The sequence below is a fragment of the Anabrus simplex genome, chromosome 1 (genome assembly GCF_040414725.1).
Source record: "Anabrus simplex isolate iqAnaSimp1 chromosome 1, ASM4041472v1, whole genome shotgun sequence".
In the NCBI taxonomy this organism is placed as follows: Eukaryota; Metazoa; Arthropoda; class Insecta; order Orthoptera; family Tettigoniidae; genus Anabrus; species Anabrus simplex.
This window is the reverse complement of record NC_090265.1, coordinates 725,070,444-725,096,061: the sequence shown is the minus strand read 5'-3', so window position 1 is coordinate 725,096,061 and position 25,618 is coordinate 725,070,444. Positions and strand designations below refer to the sequence as shown.

The 25,618-nt window shown below is 40.8% G+C and overlaps 1 protein-coding gene across 1 annotated transcript in view; it reads left to right on the top strand.

The window, feature by feature from the left end:
- Positions 1-25,618, top strand: part of LOC136857415 (cytochrome P450 9e2) — a 45,341-nt gene that overhangs the window by 15,482 nt on the left and 4,241 nt on the right. The window contains exons 3-7 of the mRNA XM_067136065.2: positions 4,464-4,604; positions 12,134-12,336; positions 17,848-18,052; positions 23,140-23,358; positions 24,954-25,217. Coding sequence (XP_066992166.2) covers positions 4,464-4,604; positions 12,134-12,336; positions 17,848-18,052; positions 23,140-23,358; positions 24,954-25,217 — 1,032 coding nt within the window. The remainder of the gene's footprint in view (positions 1-4,463; positions 4,605-12,133; positions 12,337-17,847; positions 18,053-23,139; positions 23,359-24,953; positions 25,218-25,618) is intronic.

Genomic DNA, 25,618 nt, shown 5'->3' with positions numbered 1-25,618 from the left:
GCCCCCAGCATTTGCCTCTCGTGAAAAATGGAAATGGCGGAAATCCATCTTCAGAGCTGCCGACGGTGTGATTCGAACCCACTACCTCCCAGAGGCAAGTTGATAGGCAAGGGAATATGAGAGTCGACCAAAAGAGGTCAGATAGGAAAGCGAGGAGGCTGACACAGGTAAGTAGAAGCAATGTTGTACTCAGCTAAGGGAGCCGTGGTTTCCAACCCACGCTTCCAACTTTAGAACCAAGGTTCCCCTACCTGACGCCTTATACGACAGGCAGGGTGATACCGTGAGTGAATTCAGGCACCTACACCCACACAGGAGGACAGAGTTTGTATGATGGCGGAAAACTTCGCGGTATACACTACAGACACTAACAGCTGATTTCATTTTTATCATAATTTGTCTACCAATGTGAATGTTAACACGTATTAGTGATTTTTTTTGAGGAAGCATAACCGAGGAACCACTGATCAGAGGAAAATATTGAAGGGATCCGAAACTTCCATACATTAAGATATCGGCCAAAGGGAGACAAGGGCCACTAAGAGCGTGAAAATGAAAATGGAGTAGAAAAAGAAAAAAAAAGTTGACCAAGGGAAGTCGGATTTTATAGACGAATGTGTGCGGCTTGGCACAAGTGACTGGAAGCAATGCTATGACTCAGTTAAGGGCCTTGTGGTCGCTAACTCAGAGATGCTACGCTCCCTTTTAGTCGCCTCTTGCAACAGCCAGGGAATAACGTAGATATATAGTAGCACCACCACGCTTAGAAACATCTACTAATATTGCTTTGTGCACAGATCTGTTTCACCTTCATCGCTATCATAGGCTATCAGCAAATTCATTTTCATTTAGTCCTCATTGCTAAACCTGTTAGAAGTGTCTATGAGGCGCTCACTGCAAGCCATGACAGTGACAGTGTAGCCCATCCGACCTGGAACACACTTCTAGCGGCAAGCGTCAACTTCGAGAAGGGTAGCACATGCAATACTCCAGGGATACATTAGCCCATCCGAGATTCAGAGCCACGGCAGGTCGATTAATATATTGTTACGAATAAAACTCTCTTTTATTACTCTAATTTATTTCATGATAACCCAAGAAATGCACACAGACAATTCTATTTAGCTACGAATGGCCACAGTTCTAATTCTCTTCCCTACAGACACCAGGAATTCCAGACCGGTTGCTATTACCTGGGGATGGCTAATCCTTACTTTCACTTCCGTAAGTACAGTCACCTCATACAGCAGACCGTTGGGTTTGAACACAGTGCTCTGGGCTAGACAACACATGATGACTATTCCTTGGTTCGACTCCAGAGCCAGTCCAGTAATTCACACAATCGGATGCAGTGAGCAACTGAACAGCAGGACGATGCTCACACAGGTCCATTTACCCTCACACTCACGATAACTCGCTGACTCACGGCGACCACAGAAATACACATACAGTATTGGCGTTTACTGAGGGCTACCAAGGCTATCAGTGAAGCCCGAATCTCAGTTGAGAATGATGGAAGTCTACAGCACATTGTAATATAAGTATCTGACACATCATTCCATTTACAAAACTCGAAAGCAGTGAGAAAAGTCGTCGCATGCATTTCTTAGAGCAAGGCATCGGAGACTGATATTGCAGCATAGACTCTCGTCCCTCACCTTTCGACTCGCCCCTCACGACTTGCTGCTGTATATAGGACAGGAGTGGGGACCGCAGGTACAGTTGTGCTAGGCTTCAGTCCGTCAGATCGCCACTGCTATCAACCATGCGTTACTCAACGTATATACTTCCTCACCTCATGTTTCTGACTTCATTATACAGATAACAGAGTGCCGATATTTCACTCGCGTTTACTTCTACATCCTTGTACGAAGACACGGCAGGACTGCTGTTATATGAGCAATATAGTTCTTTTATTGATAGACGTGCTAAAATGAAATGTAATCTTTGGAGTTTAGTGTTCTCTTTTGTCGGTTGGAATCGAACCCGTGATCATGGGTCGACAATCACCACTGATCTCCCTAGGAAGCTAATTAACCAGTAAACGATGGGTATGACCGCTGTAAAATTCAACATTTTAATTTAATAATAATAATAATAATAATAATGGCGCATAGCATTTGTATAGGCTTGGTGGTGACCTAATGAGGATTAAATGAATGGCGAATACGTCATAAACACCAACTTCCCAAGCCGGGGGAATTAACAGTATGAGGGGGTTGATTCTGAAAATTGAACCGGGCATTCCGTCAATTTAGCCACAAAGCCGGACTTTAATTTGCTAAACACAGCAGGCTTCTTTGTTGGCTGCTGGTTGCAGCTCAAAATGCTGAAGGCTTGGCATTCACTAAATCAACCATAGAAAAGGGGTAACCTAAGTCTAGTTGTAGCCCACGTCTTGATCCCAGCATACGCCACTGACACACAGTACTCTAAGGCAATACACATTTTTTTGTCCCGTCGTATACAGTCCGGCTACTCAAGCGCAACAACCACAACAGCTCCTCAATGAGACTTTCGTGGGACACTACTGACAACTAACACCTCTGTAGCCCTCAGCTCAGCCACCGACCCTCAACACAGTGCGTCTCACACTGACTCAAACACGGAGTCCAACACTGAAAGACTGGTCGCGGCTAGCCTCCAATTTTATAGTTTGGCTGATGGGAACCAGAACATTCGTCATGTGGCCAGAGGTGAAATATTATAGTTGCATCTCCAAGAAACTCACAGGTAACCCAGCTGACGAGAAAAGTGCACGGGAAGGCCGGCCATGCCCTCCAGGCCGGCTGGGAACTCCCCGATTGGCTGACCCACTAGTCCTTTCCAAGAAGAACGGAGGTTATTCTGAACGTTCCATGTACGAAAGAGTTTGATGTGCTATACTGGTACGTTCTGTTCTTGAGTGTTTCCCATGATTAATTTAACGTTGTAAAAAACGAGTTCTAACATGGAAATGACGTGTTTCCGGTCCTATGTTCACATAACACATTTTCTTCTTCTATGTGCCCAGAACGTTTGGAAATACCTTACTGTTACATCCTGTATTGAAAATTAATCAAATCGTTGGGAACATGCGGGCAAGGCCACTTTGTTAGTGCTGAAATAAACGAAGTGCTATTACTTGGCATATTAACATAAATCTAAGTGTAATACTTGAATACCACAGAATGGCTTTCGTCTATATGACGTTCTCCACACTAACCCCCCCCCCCACCTAACTAACCCCATGGCATTACAGTCCTTGAAGGGCCTTGGCCTACCAAACGACTATTGCTCAGCCCGAAGGCCTGCAGATTACGAGGTGTCGTGTGGTCAGCATGACGAATCCTCTCGGCTGTTGTTCTTGGCTTTCTAGACCGGGGCCGCTACCTCATTGTCAGATAGCTTCTCAATTCTAATCACGTAAGCTGAGTGGACCTCGCAACAGCCATCAGACCCAGGTAAAAATCCCTGACGTGGCCTGGAATCGAACCCGGAGCCTCCGGGTAAGAGGGAGGCACGGTACCCCTACAATACGAGCACGGCGTTCTGCGCACTAGCTCTAGATTTTACTACAGTTAATCCTTGATTCAAATACTTCGGCACTTACTCTAATCTTCAGTACAACATAAATTCAGCTCTTACAGAGGACTGATTGGAAACATTAATACAATTCTACCTAGAACGTGAAATTAACTACGAGTAGTTTAGGCTTCGTGTCCTGAGCCCTGTCATATTTCCACTCACAATTATTTTCGTAGTAAATCAATCTTTCCCCGGCAAATATCTCCGAAGACAGATTTTTCTTGCCCTTTGTTAAATCCTTTGACAAGGCTTTTCCACTTGTAAATGCTTCAGGGACTGCGATTATTTCTTTACACGTTATGTTACCAATTTAGTACCCAGCAACATTTCAGTTTTTTTCTTTCCTTCTTTCTTAATACGTTTACCCTCTATCGCCTCAAGGGCAGTGTCCTGGACCGTGAGACTTTGGGTTGGTACACAACTGGGGAGAAGGACCTGTACCTCTCCCAAGCTGCCTCACCTACTATGCTGTAAGGAGATGAGAAGATTGGAAGGGACAGCGCAAGGAAGAGGATGGAAGCGGTCATGGCCTTACGTGAAGTACCATCCCGGCATTTGCCTGGAAGAGAAGTGTGGGGAAACCAGAAAACCCCTTCAAGGATGGCTGAGGTGGAAAACGAACCCCCCTCCCCCTCTAATCAGTTGACCTCCCGAGGCTGAGCGCATCCCGTTGAAGTCCTCGTATCACTTTTCAAATTTCGTGACAGAGGCGGGAGTCGAACGCGGGCATACGGGGGTGTTAGCTAATCACACAAACCACTACACCACAGAGGAACATCTGAGTTACTTTTTATATTCTTACCATTATAGTGAATTCTGTTAGTGTTATGAAATATTTTCACGTTCACGAGCACTCCAGCAGAGAGTTTCTCAAATTGCACATCTCCTATTTCTAGGAGAGAAGTGGCGTGACCTGCGCTCTACGCTCAGTCCCGCCTTCACATCCAGTAAGATGAGAAACATGTTCGTCTTCATAGATGGCTGTGGACAACAATTAGCCGACTACCTGCAATCCGAGATCGACAAAGAAGCACCAGGTAAGATTTGATATTTATTTATTATTTTTAAAAGTTTATTTGTTTATTTCTTAATATTCGTTTTACGTCGCACTGACACAGTCACGTCTTATGACGACTGTGGGACAGGAAATGGCTAGGAGTGGTTACGAAGCGACTGTGGCCTTGGTGTTCGAATGCAGTATTCCGCGAATGCAAGCCGAGAATTACGTAACGCGCACTGCGTAGCCAACCCACTCGGAATTTAAGATTTTTCTGATTGATCTAAACCCAATAATTAGAAACACATCCATTATGATGTAGTCATGTTAATCCATTCGGTAGTGATACTTAAGGTACGAACTTACATTTTCGGTACACTGGCCACTATAATAATAATAATAATAATAATAATAATAATAATAATAATAATAATAATAATAATAATAATAATAATAATAATAATGATAATAATGAAGATGGTTATCCGAAAAACATTTTCTTTCCCAGTGCACAGTGATTGTCCTATATATTATTTCCCTTAATGGCTGTCCTACACCGACAAAGTTTTCTTTCACTTAATTACTTCATAAGAAAAGTTGCCAAGGTCTGACAAAATTTGGCAAGGTTTACTGTTGTGGTTCTTGGACTAGAACTGGGATATATTCTTAAATAAGAAGAGAAACGCTCAATAAACCATAATTTACATGGGGAAAATATTAATGTGTTTACCTTCAACTTAATTTTTTCAATGAACACTCATGTTCATAAAAAACAGAACACCTTGAAGGACTAGAGGTAGGAAGTTCATATTCATAGGACATGTTTATTAGTATGTTCTGCAGAAACGATTAGCATTTCATTCACCTAGGTTCAGCATGTGTCCTGCTGCCTAGTAAGCACTGGGTCATCCATGCGCACTGATAACTTGTTCCATGACTGATGGTATCGACGCGTGTAAGGCGCGAATGGTGTCCTGTGGTATATCCATCTATGCTGCACTCATCTGGTTCCACAGTTCATCTTTGGTGGCTGGCATTGGGTCACAGCGCCGCACGCGTCGTTTCACCATATCCCACACAATTTCGATTGGCGTCAAGTCCAGTGATTGGGTGGGCCAGGCGAACAGTCTGACATTCTGTGACAATATGTGGTCGCATATTGACCTGCTAAAATATGCGTCTGGGGAGTCGTGCAGAGAGAGTATGGCTACGGGTCGCAGGATGCCATTCACTTAGCTCAAACTTGTCACATTGCCCTGGGCACGCACCTACTGTGATTTGTGGTTGTACCCAATAGCACCCCACACCATAAGGCCTGGACTTGGCGCTGTATGTCTTGTGTGAAAGCAGTCAATGTGATGTATCTCCCCCTGTCCGCGGCAAGCCAGAATGCGGCCGTTATTTTCAAACAAACTTAACCTGGATTCGCCCGAAAACACTACCTGCTGCCTTTCCTGTCCCCAGTGACGTCGTTCCATACACCATTGCAGTCTAGCATGTTTATGCACATTAGTCAAAGGTAGGCGGGAAAGTGGACGACGCGCCGGTAATCCAGGCCGTAATAAACGGCGACGGACTGTCTCTCTTGATGTGTACGATGTGTTACAATGTTCCACTGTTGCGCCAGAGCCAAGGAGGACGCAGATCTGTCCTGCAAAGTCATTCGGATGAGGTGTCGATCTTCTCGGGGGGGTTGTCTGGATTGTGCGACCAGACCCAATTCGTCATTGCACTGCCGAGAAACTTCGCCCCACACCAACAGCAATTTCCCGGATGGATGGATGGATGGATGGATGGATGGATGGATGGATGGATGGATGGATGGATGGATGGATGGATGGATGGATGGATGGATGGATGGATGGATGGATGGATGGATGGATCACGTTCTCTCATGCCAATACGCTCTTTTTCAAACTCACTCATTTGATGGTACGGTTCTCGCATACGTCTGCCAGGCATCCCTGCACGTCTGTTCAAGTCACACTGATCCATACCTTTGGTTTATAGCGACAACGAGAGCCACAGGCACATTTTCCCAGTGCGCAGAGATATCGATGTGGACCTTGAACCTGGGGGCCAGCGTGGTACAAATGCTAATCATTTCTTCAAAATATACTAATGTACATATCCGGTGAATATGAACTTCCTATCTCGGCTCTTTCAAGGTGTTCGTGTTTTTATGAACATAAGTGTATATACTACCATAAAATCGTTTGCAGGAGTTATGTTACATTGCATTTACTCACATGTATTCAATAAAAATGATAGCAGTGCAACGAAAATTCATATCTTATTACACGGAAACATATTCGGAATTGGCGAGTTGATATCTGAAAACCCGAGCTCGATAGCTGCAGTCGCTTAAGTGTGGCCGGTGTCCAGTATTCGGGAGATAGTAGGTTCGAATCCCACTGTCGGTAGCCCTGAAAATGGTTTTCCGTGGTTTCCCATTTTCACACCAGGCAAATGCCGGGGCTGTACCTTAATCCTTAATTAAGGCCACGGCCGCTTCCTTCCCACTCCTAGCCCTTTCCTGTCCCATCGTCGCCATAAGACGTATCTGTGTCGGTGCGACGTAAAGCAACTAGAAAAAAAATATCTGAAAAAGAAGCTTTCGCGTCGCGCATGAATTAAATGGAAATGGCTTATCAACTGACCAAGACGTTTACAACAAAAAACCATATCCTTTAACGCAAAACTCAGACATTATTGCACCGTCATAAGACCAGAGGCTTTGTATGCAGCGGAATGCCTTTGTATGAATATGATAGGTCTGACAGAAATATTGGAAATTAAAGAAAGGAAGTTCTTAAGAAATTGTTTAGCTCAGTTAAAGAGAAAGATGAATATAGACGTCGTCATGACCATGAGCTGTATACTCATGTCCAGAAGATCTCTGATGTCATGCGGAGAGGAAGAACTGCATTTTATGGTCTCTTGCTCAGAATAAAACCGACACGATTATCGAACCTGATCTTTATCTATTGTAAAGATAAGAAGACCCAGCCTACTTAGTTCAAGGAGGTGGAAAGGGACCTACGGGAGATGGGGATTACTTATGAAGATATACAAGAACGCAACCCAGTCAGGAGGAAACTTTAGACCACGAGGGTTTTCAAGAAAGGCCAAAGTTGAAGACGGGAAAGACGTGGATGGAGGAAAGAAAAGAGCAACACCGACAACGAATGAAGGAGCGCTGGGCAAAGATCAAAGGACAGAGAAGACAGCTGAAATAACGTGCGTCTTAGTAGGTCGATACGAACAAAGAAGTGTAGCAGTAATATGCGGAGATCATCATAAGTCGAACACTGCTGACAGTGGTTACCGTACGGTAATAAAGATAGAACCTGTCCACTGCTTGAGATATTTCCTTGCCGTTTCATTCATTTTATTGTGATACACCACGGAATCCACTAATATAGGTGGGCATGTTCCTCACACTTATCAATTAATAAACGCACAACATCCCTCAGTCATGAAAACGAAGATATGTTTGTTGTTTTGATTCTCAGCAATCCCAGCATGCCTAGAGATCTCGTGCGCAACGTTAATACTCGAATTCCATTGGTCAATTCTGTCAATGATTTGTCAGATCTTTGATCGATTAGGACCTGAAGTATTGACAATTTTTGTGAAGTCTTCAATTTCATAGGCTTAAGACTGGTCACGCCTCCCAGCCACATATTGATACACAGTCCATCAGAACCATTTTCGTAGTGTTTATTTTCCTGTGCGCAAATGTGAAGGAAGTTGACCCTTACCGCACCGCGCTATAAGAATGTATGTTTGAGTGACATATTTACCCACTCCTATAGTATAATGTATTTAAGGTTCCTTCCAACCCCTTTCTGCCTCAGTCATAAGATGTAAGGCAGATTGTTTTGACGAGTCTCCTCTTTGCCGCGAGTAGTTCAGTTCTGACATTATTTTGTAATCTGGCAGAAAAATAGACATTGTATAAAAGACCCAAACATGAAATTTTGACGTGCATCATTAAATACTCTGTCCCCACCGTGCGACAGCAATAATTTGTAACCTGTTGCTTCTGCAGCCTGCGTACGTTTTCAAATTAATTCAGTGTCATTTCCTCTTCAACTGACCGTGTGTTTTTAAATAGAAAAAAATAATTGCGTGCTATTCTGTGCCAATCGGCAAGCCCATATATCTTCGGTCAGATACAGAAGTAAAATAAAAGTTGGTACTTTTCGAAGTGACTGAGGGGAATCTATTACATCTGATATTAGCTGCAGTAATAATAATAATAATAATAATAATAATAATAATAATAATAATAATAATAATAATAATAATAATAATAATAATAATAATTGTTCAGTGGTTTATCGTGGATCGCAGAGGTGAAAGAAGGTGCCGGGGTGAATGCGTCTAACTACACTGTAAAGAATTGTATTTAAAACTTAAAGTGAAGGTTATATTTTCAACAATTTCCAACTTCACAATTTTTCCAGGTACAAGTAGCAAACATTAAAAAAGATTGTGAAACATCCAAGATTAGTGGTTTTAACAGATCATGGGCTTCAAGCCCTCGCTTCACTTTTCCTGAGCTACTAGCTCAAATTTACAAAGAGCACAAATTTACTCAAGGGCAGAAATCCCATAATACATGGAGCACATGCTCCCTAAATTTCAATGTCAGGCCTCCCAGAGGCACTTTTACAACACTTGAAGAAGAGCTAACGTGCTCTCAGTTTTCCAAGCCTACTCAAGGCAACATAGCATGAAACAATAATATCTGGCCTTACCAGGCACTATTTTTTTTAAATTAGAAAACTTATTACACAGAGGTTTCTAGTACCCAACCTACAGGGCCTTAGTGAAAAAAAAACAGGTTAAATAAACGGCCCGAGTACAATTTTAATGGAGTCGAACACTGAGCTCCAAAAACTTAAAACCTATAGGCCGATTGGCCGACGAAACAGGGGCTATTCCCAAACCACTGAGGTTGCACGCATGGAAATAACTTTAATACATTTCAGAAACAAAACGCGGCACCTCAAACCAAGATGAAGGGCAGCTCGAGAGGGTACATCACTCTGTATACCTGATTTACAGTTGAAGATTTTACGACGTTTTTACATCAGCCGAAAGAAGATTTACATTTTAGAAAAGTTGGTTACATAATTAAAGTTTCGGACCATTCCCTCGGGTTAAACTGCGGAGTTAGCAAGAAAGAAAGATGTTATGTGGCCATTACCTTGTCGATGTACTGCTGCCTGATGAAAGAGGCCTCCCGTCTCCTGCTTTGACACACACACACTTAGTAAGCTGACGATTAATTGGCCATGAGACGTGAAAATCCGCAGTTTATAAACCCTCGGGGAAAGTTCGAGACCATTCAAGGTTAAACTAGACAAGGCGATGGGCTCTCTCCGATGCTTTTCAACTGTGACCAGTTTGACCTACGTGAATGGCATCCTGCTACCCGTAGCCATACCCTTTCTGCATGACACCCCAGAGGCCATATTTCAGCAGGACAATGCGCGACCAAATGTTGCTGCACGAACACGTGCCTTCTTGTTGTCACAGGATGTCAGACTGTTACCATGGCCCGCCCGGTCACCGGACTTGTCGCTAATCGAAAATGCGTGGGTTATGGTGAAACGACGGTGCGGCGCTGTAACCCACTGACAACCAATAAAGGTGAACTGTGGAGCCAGGTGAATGCAGCATAGATGGCTATACCCCTGGATGCCATTCGCGCCTTATACGCGTCGATGCCATCACGCATGGAACAGGTTATTACTGGCCATGGAGGAGCCAGTACCGACTAGGCAACAGGACACATGCTGAACCTATGTGTGGAGTGCTAATCGTTTCTGCAGAACATACTAACGAATATGTTCTGTGAATATGAACTTCCTATCTCCAGTCTTTCAATGTGTTCTGTGTTTTATGCACATGAATGTATTTGCATTGTTGGACCCATTCGATACAGTCCAGAATAACACTACGACGATGAGGCCATGGGACACTATGTCCGTTATTTTGTTTACTTTCCGCGGTAGGACATTTTTCTGGTATCTGTCGTTATTGTACTTGCAACCGCCTGCGAGTCCAGGTGGATCCACTGGTAGTACGTACCTACTACAATTAGTGACCACCATATAAGGCGTTAAACATTTGAAGTGTACGCAGTTGTCTGCAAGTTGAAATGGACCGATTTTTTGCAACAAGGCAAAATGGAAATGGCTCTCATTTACGGGGAATGTAGGAGAGATGTGGAACAGGCTTCCTGATAAAAGTACTCCATCAAGAACATGTTATCGTGAGATAAAGTAATTCACCGAAGAAGGCAATGTCCAGCCAAAGGAATGGAAGTGCAGATGAATCGCTACGGACGACGATAAGGTAGTTGCGGTGCTAGTTGCAGTGAATTACGACCCCCATATCAGTTCTCGCGCATTAACTACCAATGCAGGAGTGTCCTAAAGCAGTGTCCTGTGATTATTGGAACTACATGGTGATGATTTTTTCAATAGGTGGGCACAGGATAGACTGCTGAATAATATTAACTTTCTTTAGGTATTTTTGTTTAGTGACAAGTGTGCGTTCACGAATCATGGTAAAGTAAATCGACACAATATGCACTGTTGGGCTGTGGACAATCCACATTGGTTACGAGAAGTGGAACATCAGAGACCCTGGTTGGTTAATGTGTGTTGTGGGATTTTTGGTGCCAAGGTAATTGGACCGTACTTCATTGATGGCACTTTAACAGGAGCAAAGTACAGAGACTTTTTCACAGAGGTGTTTCCGTTATTGTTGGAAGGTGTACCATTAGAAACCAGGAAGCAAATGTGGTATCAGCACGACGGGAATCCTGCGCACTATGTCCGTATTGCTCGGTATGTTTTACCCTGGGATAGGACGCACAGGTTCCGTCAGTTGGATTGCTCGGTCCCCTAACCTTACATCCCCGGACTTCTTCGTATGGAGTTACCTGAAAGATCGAGTGTATTGTGAAAAAACGAAGACCCCGGACAGTATGAAGGCAAACGAAATTCTTGCGCCAGTGTTGACAGAGACATTCTTCTACGGACATATAGATCGTTCATTCACATTGTCGGAAACTGCATTGAGATATATGGGCATCATTTTGACATTTATTACGCTAAGGTCCGATACGTGCGCAATATCTGTTATTACTCTGTGTACCTACCTGTCATGAATGTTGCACTGTCTACATCAGGGACAGAACCGTGTACTTATAAGAATGCTATATGGAAAGCTGTTTAGTTTTGTAAGAGGAAAGCGAAAACAAATTTTAAAATGTTGGTTCCCATTTAAAAAACGTCACGCGACCCTCAAATGACCATCCATCGTTCTCCAAATAAAACATGACAAATAGCATGTTATTTCACCCTTAACATTAATCAATTTTATTCCAGACAGTTCTTCATTCAACGCTTAAATTTTGAGATAATTTACAGTCTCAACTTACGTGGTGCAGCCTGTATATGTACATATCGGTGACAGGTACAATGAGCTGACACTGTAACCGAGAGACTTCTGGACATAAATGCTTGTTCTGGTTAAATTTTTCAGGAAAACCATTCGTTGTGGAAATGAAAGACTTGTTCACGAGGTACACCACTGATGTTATTGGGACGGCGGCTTTTGGGATCAACATCAATTCCTTAAAAGTAAAGGATAATGACTTCTACAGGATGGGAAAACAAATCACCAGCTTCAGTAATATTAGAATGTTGAAGATGGTGGGATTCTTAATAATTCCGAAAATTCTTGAGGTAAGAGTTATCTTCAGCTTGTCATAAATATAACTTTTCCTTTGAAAATACTCTTGTACCAACATTCTTCTCCTTCACAATATCTTCAACCTCCTTCGTATTCTGCGCTGTTTAGTCCGAAGATCTCTCAGTGTTACCCGTTCATTAGCTAATATTTTCAGCTGCAGGCAGTCATCGCTCTACGAGGGTGATGTCGTGACGCGGGTAATTTATGATGAAGGGCAAACACGCAACCTTCACATTCTTTTCAGAAACGAGCAGAGAAGATTCTTTCATTTTGTCTGCGATTCTCGTTGTTCACGTATAAATTAGACTTCTTCTCTACTTCTATGGAAAATAAGTTTCCAAATAATTCTGCGAAGTGCACTGATGCATTAATCACTAACGCACGAAGAGGTCCTTCTCATAAGCCGGAACTTAGGCGAAATACGAGATATACTATGTAATTCTATAGTTCATATATCGAGTGCTAGACCACTACTTGTTTTAAAGAACTGACGAAACAGCAAACATCCTCTTAATGTACAGCAGGATACGCCCAATTGATGTTCAATCCGGCAACGTCGCCAGGGTTTCCAGATCCAAGTGCATTGTTCTCGCCGGCCGTCAGCCTGCTTTCTTCTCACGCAACAACCAAATTAAATATTAATATAAAATCAACAATTTCTTGCAGGCAAAAATAAATTTTAATTTCAGCAAGACATTTTCATGAGCTTCATAACACAAAGTAATGAGAAAATTTGTTTCACAAAATTTACAACAACCTTTTCACAAATATTAGATGAAATGAAAACTTAGTATACATATTAACAATAAGTTACTTTAAGACGTATTGAAGTTTAGTAACGACCAGAAGAATCTTTTTAAAGTTATGAATGTTCAAATTTAGCGCTCCGCTGGAAATGGAAAAAAATAACGGCACTATTTTTTTTCAACATGAGTAAAAAATTTAACTGCGGGCAATAAAAATTTCTACTCGACATAATTAAACGTAGAATGAAATAAGCGAAATTTTAGTGTAGCTCGTTTTTAAGTGCGACAAATGATACACTTTTTATTAAAGAATTAACTCGTGTGTCTATACTTTTTTCGAAGACAGTAGTCCCCAGGTAACTATTAGAGCGGTTACTAGAAGCTAAATTAATTTATTTTACACTTTGTTTTACGTGGCACCGACACAGATATGTCCTATGACATAGGAAAGGGCTAGGAGTGGGAAAGAAGCGGTCATGTCCTTAATTAAGGTATAGTCTCAGCATTTTTCATGGGAAACCACGGAAAACAATATTAAGGGCTGCCGACAGTGGGGTTCGAACCCACTATCTCCCGGATGCAAGCTCAGAGCTGCGTGACCCTAACCACACCGTCAATTGGCTTGATAGGAAAATACACGGATAACCACTACTTCGGCTATGGATCCGGAGAGAACACTTGAAAAGCTGTGTGTTTACTTACCCCAACCAGTATTCAGTTACGGACAATTGTATGTTGCACTATCTCTGGCAAGATCGTTTGAAAATGTTGAGATCCAGATACGGCCGAATGGTGGTATCAGTGTATTCCTGACGATGCGTGTTGATTCCATTATTCCTGCGACACTGTTTGACAAACTTTCTTTCCCTGCCCAGAGAACGTTAATTTCATAATGTTCTATTAACGTAGCCCCACGATCCTTGACAACTGGGACATGGAAAGAAAATTTTAAGACGCTTTTAGTGTTTGGATAGAAGCGTATATGGCTGAAGGTATTTAACTTGCCATTATGTTTAAAAGAGGAGGCTATCTGTTGCAAAGGAATTGAAAATATACAACGTAGTTTTGATGAAATAGCGGTTCAAAGTAAGAAAAAAATGTGTGCTAAATGTTACGTCACACGCATACTCTGTTATAAGATGGCGCTGTGTTGATTTGCGCTCTCAGTTGGGTGTTAACTATTGTTGTGAATACATCGTAGTGAGTTGTATAGAATAAGAAATTTAATAATGGAAAATAAAGATTGATGTCACACACATACTCTGTTGACTTGCGCGCTCAGTTAGAGGTTAACTATTGTTGTGGATACATCGTGGTGAGTTGTATAGAATAACAAATTTAATAATGGAAAATAAAGATTGACGTCACACACATACTCTGTTGACTTGCGCGCTCAGTTAGAGGTTAACTATTGTTGTGGATACATCGTGGTGAGTTGTATAGAATAAGAAATTTAATAATGGAAAATAAATATTGACGTCACACACATACTCTGTTGACTTGCGCGCTCAGTTAGAGGTTAACTATTGTTGTGGATACATCGTAGTGAGTTGTATAGAATAACAAACTTAATAAAGGAAAATAAAGATTGACGTCACACACATACTCTGTTGACTTGCGCGCTCAGTTAGAGGTTAACTATTGTTGTGGATACATCGTGGTGAGTTGTATAGAATAACCAATTTAATAATGGAAAATAAAGATTGACGTCACACACATACTCTGTTGACTTGCGCGCTCAGTTAGAGGTTAACTATTGTTGTGGATACATCGTGGTGAGTTGTATAGAATAAGAAATTTAATAATGGAAAATAAATATTGACGTCACACACATACTCTGTTGACTTGCGCGCTCAGTTAGAGGTTAACTATTGTTGTGGATACATCGTGGTGAGTTGTATAGAATAACAAATTTAATAATGGAAAATAAAGATTGACGTCACACACATACTCTGTTGACTTGCGCGCTCAGTTAGAGGTTAACTATTGTTGTGGATACATCGTGGTGAGTTGTATAGAATAACAAATTTAATAATGGAAAATAAAGATTGACGTCACACACATACTCTGTTGACTTGCGCGCTCAGTTAGAGGTTAACTATTGTTGTGGATACATCGTGGTGAGTTGTATAGAATAAGAAATTTAATAATGGAGTATAAAGATTGACGTCACACACATACTCTGTTGACTTGCGCGCTCAGTTAGAGGTTAACTATTGTTGTGGATACATCGTGGTGAGTTGTATAGAATAACAAATTTAATAATGGAATATAAAGATTGACGTCACACACATACTCTGTTGACTTGCGCGCTCAGTTAGAGGTTAACTATTGTTGTGGATACATCGTGGTGAGTTGTATAGAATAACAAATTTAATAATGGAATATAAAGATTGACGTCACACACATACTCTGTTGACTTGCGCGCTCAGTTAGAGGTTAACTATTGTTGTGGATACATCGTGGTGAGTTGTATAGAATAACAAATTTAATAATGGAATATAAAGATTGACGTCACACACATACTCTGTTGACTTGCGCGCTCAGTTAGAGGTTAACTATTGTTGTGGATACATCGTGGTGAGTTGTATAGAATAAGAAATTTAATAATGGAAAATAAATATTGACGTCACACACATACTCTGTTGACTTGCGCGCTCAGTTAGAGGTTAACTATTGTTGTGGATACATCGTGGTGAGTTGTATAGAATAACAAACTTAATAAAGGAAAATAAAGATTGACGTCACACACATACTCTGTTGACTTGCGCGCTCAGTTAGAGGTTAACTATTGTTGTGGATACATCGTAGTAAGTTGTATATAATAACAAATTTAATAATGGAAAATAAAGATTGACGTCACACACATACTCTGTTGACTTGCGCGCTCAGTTAGAGTTTAACTATTGTTGTGGATACATCGTAGTAAGTTGTATAGAATAACAAATTTAATAATGGAAAATAAAGATTGACGTCACACACATACTCTGTTGACTTGCGCGCTCAGTTAGAGGTTAACTATTGTTGTGAATACATCGTAGTAAGTTGTATAGAATAACAAATTTAATAATGGAAAATAACGATTGACGTCACACACATACTCTGTTGACTTGCGCGCTCAGTTAGAGGTTAACTATTGTTGTGGATACATCGTGGTGAGTTGTATAGAATAACAAATTTAATAATGGAAAATAAAGATTGACGTCACACACATACTCTGTTGACTTTTGCGCTCAGTTAGAGGTTAAATGTCGTTGTGGATACATCACGGTCAGTTGTATAGAATAACAAATTTAATAATGGAAAGGAAAATATAATTATTATTCGGCAAAAACGTACAGAAAAAAGTGTTGAAACGAGAAAAGTGAAAGATGAAGGAATAAAAGAAATGCTATAAAACACTCAAACCACTGCGGCCTCAGCCTACCGCCAAGTTCTTTACATAGAAACCGAAATTTTCTTAAAGCCTAAAATGAGGTTCACTTATTTTACTTTGTTTTAATTAAGAATGTATGCGTATTTTTCATAGCAATAATTTGCTTTCTTCATATTGTATGTAGAAACTTTTCAGCACATTCGTCCTAAGGTTGAAATTTGTATGTTTTGGCCGAATAAACCGCACTTTTCTTACCTAAAAGATGTTATCTGCGGCTTTCAGATTGAGTCTAGGCCTACGTACTACTTTCTTGAATAAAATACCACACAAGAAAAGAAAATCTCTTTAAGCTAATTGCATAAAGTATGTTTTCTCTTGGCATGAACCCTCTGGGGAATGCAAAAATAATATTGAATACACACATCTCCATTGTAGGCTCTTATGCATTTCAGCGTTCAGTCCACAAGCCTGTGTGAATTTACTAAACACTTCCACAATCCTCTGTTTGTAACTAACTGTGTCCTTGTGTAGATCTATACCTCTTATCTGAAATCATTAGAAACTGAGCCTGACGATCGCCGTCTTGCTCTCCCTCTGCGTTTTTTCTAGGTAACCTATCCTCATCCATTCGCCTCACATGATCATATCACCAAAGTCGGTTCATGCGTACCATTTGATCCTCCTAACTTAGCATTTTTCTACTCATTTCGAGTACCCTCCTGACATTTTTCGAACCAGCTTGTACCAGGAATTCTTCTCGTGTCTCTAATGTACCTTACTTCTAAGTTATGCTGACGATATGCTGAGTTCACACAGCTCACACTCCCGAACAGCAAAGTTGGTCTGGAACCTCACTTTCTTTCCTACAGGATACTGTTGATGGCAACTGTAAACTCACTGCATTAGCTTTACTGCACCTGATTCAATGTCACTTACTACTGAAAAAATCCACAGCCAGTTTCCAGTCGTTTGACTGGGTCAGAAATGGAATGAATGAAGCCCTCATCTAGCGGCAAGGATAGGCATTGTGCCGGCTGCCGAAGCCTGACGCACTCCTCTGGGGTAATGGTTAATGAATGAATGATTAAATGAAATGATATTGGAGAGTGTTACTGCAATGAAATATGTCAGGGAAAACCGGAGAACCCGGAGAAAAACCTGTCCTGCCTCCATATTGTCCAGCACAAATCTCAAATGGATTGACAGAGATTTGAACCACGGAACCAAGTGGTGAGAGGCCCGAGCGCTGTCGCCTGAGCTACGAAGGCTCTGTCACTTATTATTGTGCCATCCTAATTACTTGAATTACTTAAAATTGTAAAATTTTGTAAAAAAAAAAGGACCTTCAATTAATTTAAGGGTTTTCTGCCTTACTGTTTCAGTTTCTGGGGATTACATTTTTCACCAAGGAGGAGCACAAGTTCTTTACGGACCTGGTGGAAGACACTGTGACCACACGCGATAGGGAGGGCATAGTGCGACACGATATGATCGACTTGCTGATGCAGGCGCGCCGCGGAGAGCTGAAGGGTGACGGCGAGGAAGAAGAACAGGTCTCCATCGGAGAGGGCAAGGCGAAGAAACTGAGTAAGTTCGTAATCTACGATGGCTGACCAAAGAAAGACTGATGACCGCTTTATCTGGTGAACTCGTCAAGGACTAGTCGGCTTTTGTGCATTTGCAACCGCGGTGGTGAGCCAAGAAGAGGGAAATGCATTCATCATCATCATCATCATCATCATCCAATTTACGAGTATGGTGTACAAGCGATCTCCATAGTTTCTGTAGCTCTATGTCCACCCACTTGACATTCCTCTTACTCACCTCCGATTTCCCTGTGTCTGTCCACCGATTCCTTAGCCTCCGTATTGGCCTTTTCCCTCTCATTTTTCTGTCAGAGTTGCTGTTATCGTTCCGTCCATCCTTATAACATGTCCAAACCATCGTAGCCTGCGTCTTCCTAAAAGCTGGTAAGGTAATGTAAGGGTTATTCTGCCCGAAGGCAGGTCCGAACCTCCGCAGAGGTGTTCCTGAGCCGGAGTTTACGTGCGGTAGGGTGGCCAGTCCCTTTCCGCTCCTCCATTCCCTTACCCCCCACCAACAGCGCGTGGTAACCCATCCAACTCCTGACCACGCCCAATGTTGCTTAACTGCGGAGATCTCACGGGATCCGGTGTTTCAACACGGCTACGGCCGTTGGCTCCTAAAAGCTGGGTAGCAGGTAATTTGATGCCAGCCTCCATTCTGTTTACTTCATTTGTAATCTTGTCTTTCCTGGTCTTTTGGTTCGTAGTTCTCATGAATTTCATTTCTGTTGACTGGATTTTATTATTAGCCTTGTTTTGTAGGGTACATGTTTCGAGTCCATACGTGAGAACTAGAATGAAGTAGGTATGAAACACGGTCAGTTTTACTTTCTGGGGTATGCTATCTTCCCCGAGTAGATTTCTCACTTGAAAATACAATTGAGAAGCTTTCGAAGTCCTACTAAGTAATTCTTGGTTCATTGTTTTATTTTGAAATTACATTTATCTATTTCTGACTTACATTTGTGACGAAGTTATTGCTCACGACTCTCTCTTACATTTCACTACTTTAAATAATAATATTTAAAAATGTTAACATAAAAGTAAGACGTAGTAAATCTGTAAAGAAATAATAGTACTGACATGTACACTAAGACTAGGTTAGAAATCACTATGGCAATAAGAGTGATAGTACTATTAAGGAGAATATAAAGAGGAAATATAATAATAATAATAATAATAATAATAATAATAATAATAATAATAATAATAATAATAATAATAATAATAATGACTAAAGTGCATAATCTATATAAATAAAGTTGTAGGGGTTCCGCTGTCTGTAATTTCGTTTCTTTTGCCAATTTTGCAGATGTTTATCCGTTTTAGGTCAACTAAAGATCGTATCGGTGGTTTTTACTTTTCGTGTCTGTTTGTTTGTTCCGCTATCACGGCGAAACGGCTGGATAGATCTCGACCAAACGTCATATTTAGAGTATACTCATCCCGGAGAAACTTTTGATATGCATATGATTGAAAAAAATACAAATATAGTGCAGAAAGGATCAGAATTCTACCAACAGGTAAGAACACTTTTATGGGAAGACATGATTCCAAAGCCGGCTAAACTGATGATGTTTATCAGCTATTTCATACCAATATCGACCTATGGCATTGAAGCGTGCACCGTCACAAAAAGAGATTCAACAAGACTGCAAGCTTCAGAGATGAAATTTCTTAGATCCACCATCCAGAAGACGAAGATGGACAAGTTAGGAAATGAGGAGGTGAGGAAAGAAGCCGGAGCAAAAACATCCCTACTAGACCGAATCGGCACATCCAGACTACGGCGGTACGGGCATGTGATGAGGATGGAGCCTACAAGAACAGCCAGAATAAGTTTGGAAAGACAGGTGGAGGGGAAAAGACCTGCAGGAAGACCTACAACCCAATGGATGGACATGATCAAGGTTGATCTAGTTACCAGGGGATGGACAGTGGATGATGTTGTCCATGACAAGTTGTATATGGACAGGTTGAAGTGGAAGAGGCTCATAAACAGTACCCGGAAACTGGAACTGTACAATGATGATGGTGATTAAAAATCTTTGAATAGATGCAGGGTTTATAGGAAAACCAGTACAGTCTCGCCCCATTTTCTCTGATACTATTGATTTCCTGTAAAATCCGGTGACTGTATGTGAAACATCTCTTCATTGTAAACAACTTTTAGTCTGTTCATAATTTAGCTTACTCTTCAAATGACGGAGAAAATTATCATTTTATGCGGGTATCATGCTCTGCATTGAGTGACCCAGACCGACAACGAACCTACAGGTTACCATGGCAACGTCTTTGACTGCTTGCCAGCAGGAAGTAACGTATTGCCATTTTCGTCCTCATTCCTCTAAACTCGTGATTTTTTCTTGGGTAGAAAGCAAGAAAGACGTCAATAGGCGAATCTGCGGGATATTGGCGGGATATCGTTAGAGGTTATAACCGTCCTCGAATAGCTTAATTAATAACACTATAAGTCATATTCTTACCTGTTTACCTAAGAATCCCTGATCCTAAATTTCTTATATTCATAACTCATACCATCACAATTTATTGAGGGACTCTTTCCACTTGGTATTTAAATATTTGTCCTATCCGACTGTCCTTAGTTATAATCCTATTTCCTATTCATTTCAACTTTCTTAAGTATATCACTTTGTTCCTTAATTTCTCCGCATTTATGCGAATGCTAATTCCGATAGCTCGACACCCGTTTCTTTGAGAAAAAATTCCAAGCTATTGAAATGTATAACTTTTGGTCCCGGAAAATATCGAAATATGGATGCATTTTAATGACGGTTCAGACCTTCGTTTCGGGATAATTAGTGGCTATTAAAAACAGATAGCACAATCGCCGTTCTATTTGGAGAGATCAACAACTTTGGTCCTACGACTTATTTTCGTGTCTCGATTGGTGATACGTTTGATAGCGCTGCATTTCTTGTGCATCACACACACCACTTCTCTTTCGTGATGTACGGCACCGGCATAGCAAAAACGGCGAGTTCGTCAATTTGAATCGCAGGCGCGGAAGTCATAAATTAACCTCATTTTCTCAAAATGAACAATTTTCTCCGCCAATCTGAGTTTTTGGTCGATATGGTTATCATACGCACTGCACATGCCGAATTTAATAAAATTGTTCTCTCCCGTTTTATATGACACTCGAACATACACAAGGGGTATGCAAGTTGGTGTCAAATTTTCTGAACACATACTCTTAACAACAATAAATTTAAGAATTTTCATATGAACATGATCTCAATGAAATTTAGTTTGTGATTTGCCGAGAATTGACTAAGGATGGTTTCACAGGATACTCATTCATAGAAAGCTGTCTTTTAACTAAAATTCACTTCAGATATCAACCGCCAACATTGGTAGAGTTCTTCTCACACCCACTAATACGGTGAAAGATGAAATTTGATAGGAAAAATCTCAGCAGCCTTATTTCACAACACATTTCTACCTAAAATGGTAAAATGCATAAATTGGATTTGAATTTTCAGATACACCGAATTCAAATAAGCCGTAAGTCTGATTACATAAGAATATATCTAATGTTACACATGTTTTTGACATAATAAGAAATTGTAACTCACCATCTGGACGAGACACTCTTATTTCCCTAAGGATTTAGTCTTCAGGAAATTGGTTGATACACACCACTGTGTGGTAATTAACTATTATTACTTTTTCCCTAGGGATAGCCTTCTTCCATAACCTAACTATTTCTTCATCAGGAGGAATCACAAATACTGGAGTGTACTCTCGTTCTTTATAATTTTCTTTACAGCCAGGCACACAGAAACTCTTAGCATGGCGATTTCTCTCACTGATACATTAATTCAATTATATACACATCGTGGTTGACAATAAAACGCTGAATGCACTAACTCAATTCATTTTACACTATGTATATAACATTACACAAATAAACTACAGGATCAAAACACTGCAGAGCGATATTCTTAACCTATAGCCTCACATGAATACACGCTCACACTAAGTATTCTTCACTAATTAAGGACTTTTCACTTAATAATGCAGTCGATAGCGGCTCACTCTGATGTATATCTTAGTAAACATGCGGCCAACGTTAAAAATTTCAATAAAACAGCGAAGAATTCATATGTAACTTAACTAACTCACGTGTTAAACTTCCCCTCTAACGATCAGCTGATTGGTTTCCCGCGCTTGCTACAGTACGGACTGTACTTCACAAAGGCAGTGGCACAGTGGATATTGTATGGAAACAACTACGTTAGGAATGTATCAGTTATTATGTACCGGCATTAAATATTCATGAAACTGTTGAAACGGGCAGGCAAAACAATATGACTGCGACAGGGATATCAAGACAAGTTGTGTGACCTATTTAAAACGAATGTTGTGGAGCAGCGTGGGTCCACTATTAATATTATAATTTATTTTTAAGCATAGATATTTCACGTAACTTAAATGATTCTTCAGTACATAATTATATTGTTCAGAAACATAAATAATGGAATGCTATAAACAATGTAATCCTTGCTAGAATAGTTCGATTATATATAAAAATAAAGACTTAAAATTATAATTAAAATCCTTAAATCACTTTAAAATTAAATTTACATTTACACGCTATTCTAAATATAATTCATTAGGCTGAAACTGAGATTAAAAGCAAAATAAGAAAGCTTAAGAACTATAACTTAATTTCTGCCCTTTAGCTCCTCAGTCCAAAGCTTCACATGTAATATAGAAATACTTTCCTGATTTTATCAAAAATGCATTATTGGAGGCTTAAAATAGATAATAATAAAACATTCATTGATTCGCTTCAAGAATATAAACTTTTATTTAAGATGAAGTAATCAGTAATCTTAAACACGAATATAATTTTCTGCCATAATATTCAAGTTATTGAAAGACTGAACTCTCTTGTATTTCGCAGTATCTCAACCATGCAAGGGATTTGTATGGTTTGATTTCTCCAATATATTATCTGCATTGAATAGCTTGTCGCACAGTCTTTGTATAAAATATATATATTTACGTTCCCATGTAAAACTCTGAGTGAGGCCTTGTATTCTGCTGGTGATGTTTCAGACCTTTCACTAGAAGATATCGCTGCTCAGGCGCTAGGTTTCTTCTTCGCTGGGTTCGACTCCGCCTCAGGCATGCTTTCGTTCGCCTCCATCCTGTTGGCCATGCACGAGGACGTGCAGAGCAAGGTCCAGCAAGAGGTGGACGAGATACTGGGGGATGATCGCAAGGTGACGTACGACAAGCTGCAGAAGACCAAGTATTTGGACATGGTTCTAGCAGGTATAAACTTCAACAACTACTCATATTCTGGTTTAGAGATTTAAATAAAAGAGACTCAGTAGGCATTTGTGGGAACTGGTTAGCCCGTGTGGGTGAGGGCGGTGGAATAACAACCACAATATCACAAGTCTGTCGTAAGAGGCGAATAAAAGGTCCCCAGGTGCTCTTAAGCTGGGAGCGTGGGTTGGCGACCACGGGCCTCTAACCTGAGTCTTCATATTGCTTCTACTTACTTGTGCCAAGCTCCTCACTTTCATCTATCCTATCCCACCTCTCTTGGCCAACTATTGTTATTTTCCGACCCCTACGGTAGTAGAGCATTCGAGGCCTAGGGAGTCTTTCATTTTCACGCCCTTCGTGGCCCTTGTCTTTCTTTGGTCGATACGTTCCATTTTCGAAGTGTCGGCCCCCTACCATTTTTTACTCTGATTAGTGTTAATAGAGGGTTGTGGCTTAGTTGCACTTTCTCTTGAAACAGTAACTACCACCACTTATGGCGATTGGCATTATGCTACAACCTAAAAAATTGTTATTCCCTTTTTTGTTAATAGCCCAACTGTAGCTGTAAATTTTCTAAAATACAAAATTTTGTAAATGAGTTGGTCAGTGTCAAAATAGCTTTTGTTCGCCTGAGATCGAATATGAGTTTTGTATCTTACTGCAATCTTCAACCTCGTGTCGGTAGATTTTCTGGTGCGGGACAAAATTCCGGCACGTCGGCTTCTCCGAAAAGCATGAACAGTAGTTAGTGGGAAGTAAAAACAAAAACATTATTATTATTAGAGCCATTGTTGTACTCTTCAAGTGAATATATACGCAGATCAGCCATAATTTTGCTTCCGAAACTCCTAGAACCTACCAAAAATGATTGTTCGAACATGAATATTAGAGTTAAGAAAGCCTCTTGTGTGCACCCAAATGGCTGCCTTGTATGACTCTCTGTATAGGGCCCAACATGGCTCACATTCGCAGGCAACACTTAGATTTCAAAATGTCTCTTTTCGTTTTTTTTTTTTTTTTTTTTTTTTTTTTGAGGCATTCCAACAAACACAGAAAAATGGACAAGAACTATTTTGAAAATAAGCATATAAAACATCTGCTTTTGTTTCGATATCGTGAGTTATAAAGCAAGATAATGTGTTTTGGCAGTCAGGTGAAGGGTTGTGTTTTATTATGGCTTGTTTCGCGTATATATATATTTTCAATCTTGTTTCCGTCATAGTTTCTGAACAATGCGGTATACTTAAATGAATTTTGACATGAATATACCTTATGGCCCGGGATCATCCGAAAAGTTGTGTAAGGCGAAAAATATGTGACACATTAGTCGTTACAGTAACCGTTGGTCGCCAAAGATGCTGCGGCTGAGGATTTGTATAAATGGTGTATGTCGAAATAGAAATTGTACCGTCAGTGACGTCACATTAGTCGTTACCGTAGGCCTAGGTCATCAAAGACGAAAGACAAATTCATGATCATTAGCTTTTCACAAACGGAAAATGTTCCTTATTTCTTTCCTTGTTATTTCAATTAACAGTGATGTTATAGACGACTTTACTGTAGGGTTTGTAATGACATCTTCTTGTCTTTTACAGAGACACTAAGAATGTACCCGCCAACACCGTCCGTTGATCGCATGTGTACCAAGACGTTCACGATACCAGCGAGTGACAAGCACCCAGAATACACGCTGCAGCCGGGCGACCAGATCGCCGTGCCGATATTCGGCATTCACCACGATCCAGAGTACTTTCCTGATCCCAAGAAGTTCGATCCGGAGCGGTTCAGCGACGAGAACAAAGCCAACATCAACCCTTATGCGTACCTGCCTTTCGGTTTGGGACCTCGCATGTGCCTTGGTGAGTACTGTGCTCTTCTCCTGCTTGCAGGCAGTGTAGGTCAAAATTAATACGGATTTCTTAGATAAAGGCTAAGTATGTATTTATGTAACAATTGGGCAGCAGTAAAATTTGATGGTCGAATGATTTCTTGGTTCATAGTAGATTGGAATATAGAGGAAGAGAGGCAATCCACAGAGGATAGTTGCTCTAGAACCAAGCGAGATAACACCAAAGAGAGAGGAACGTATTGTAATTCTTCTTCTTACGATGCCGTCTCCACACGGAGGTTGGCGATCCACACAGCCAGCTCTGATCTTTGCATTGTACTGAGTCATTACTACGCGAATTTACAAGGATATCCTTTGGAATCTTGAATACAATAGTTTACCGTTGCCTTCTGCATTATAATGCCGTTGACC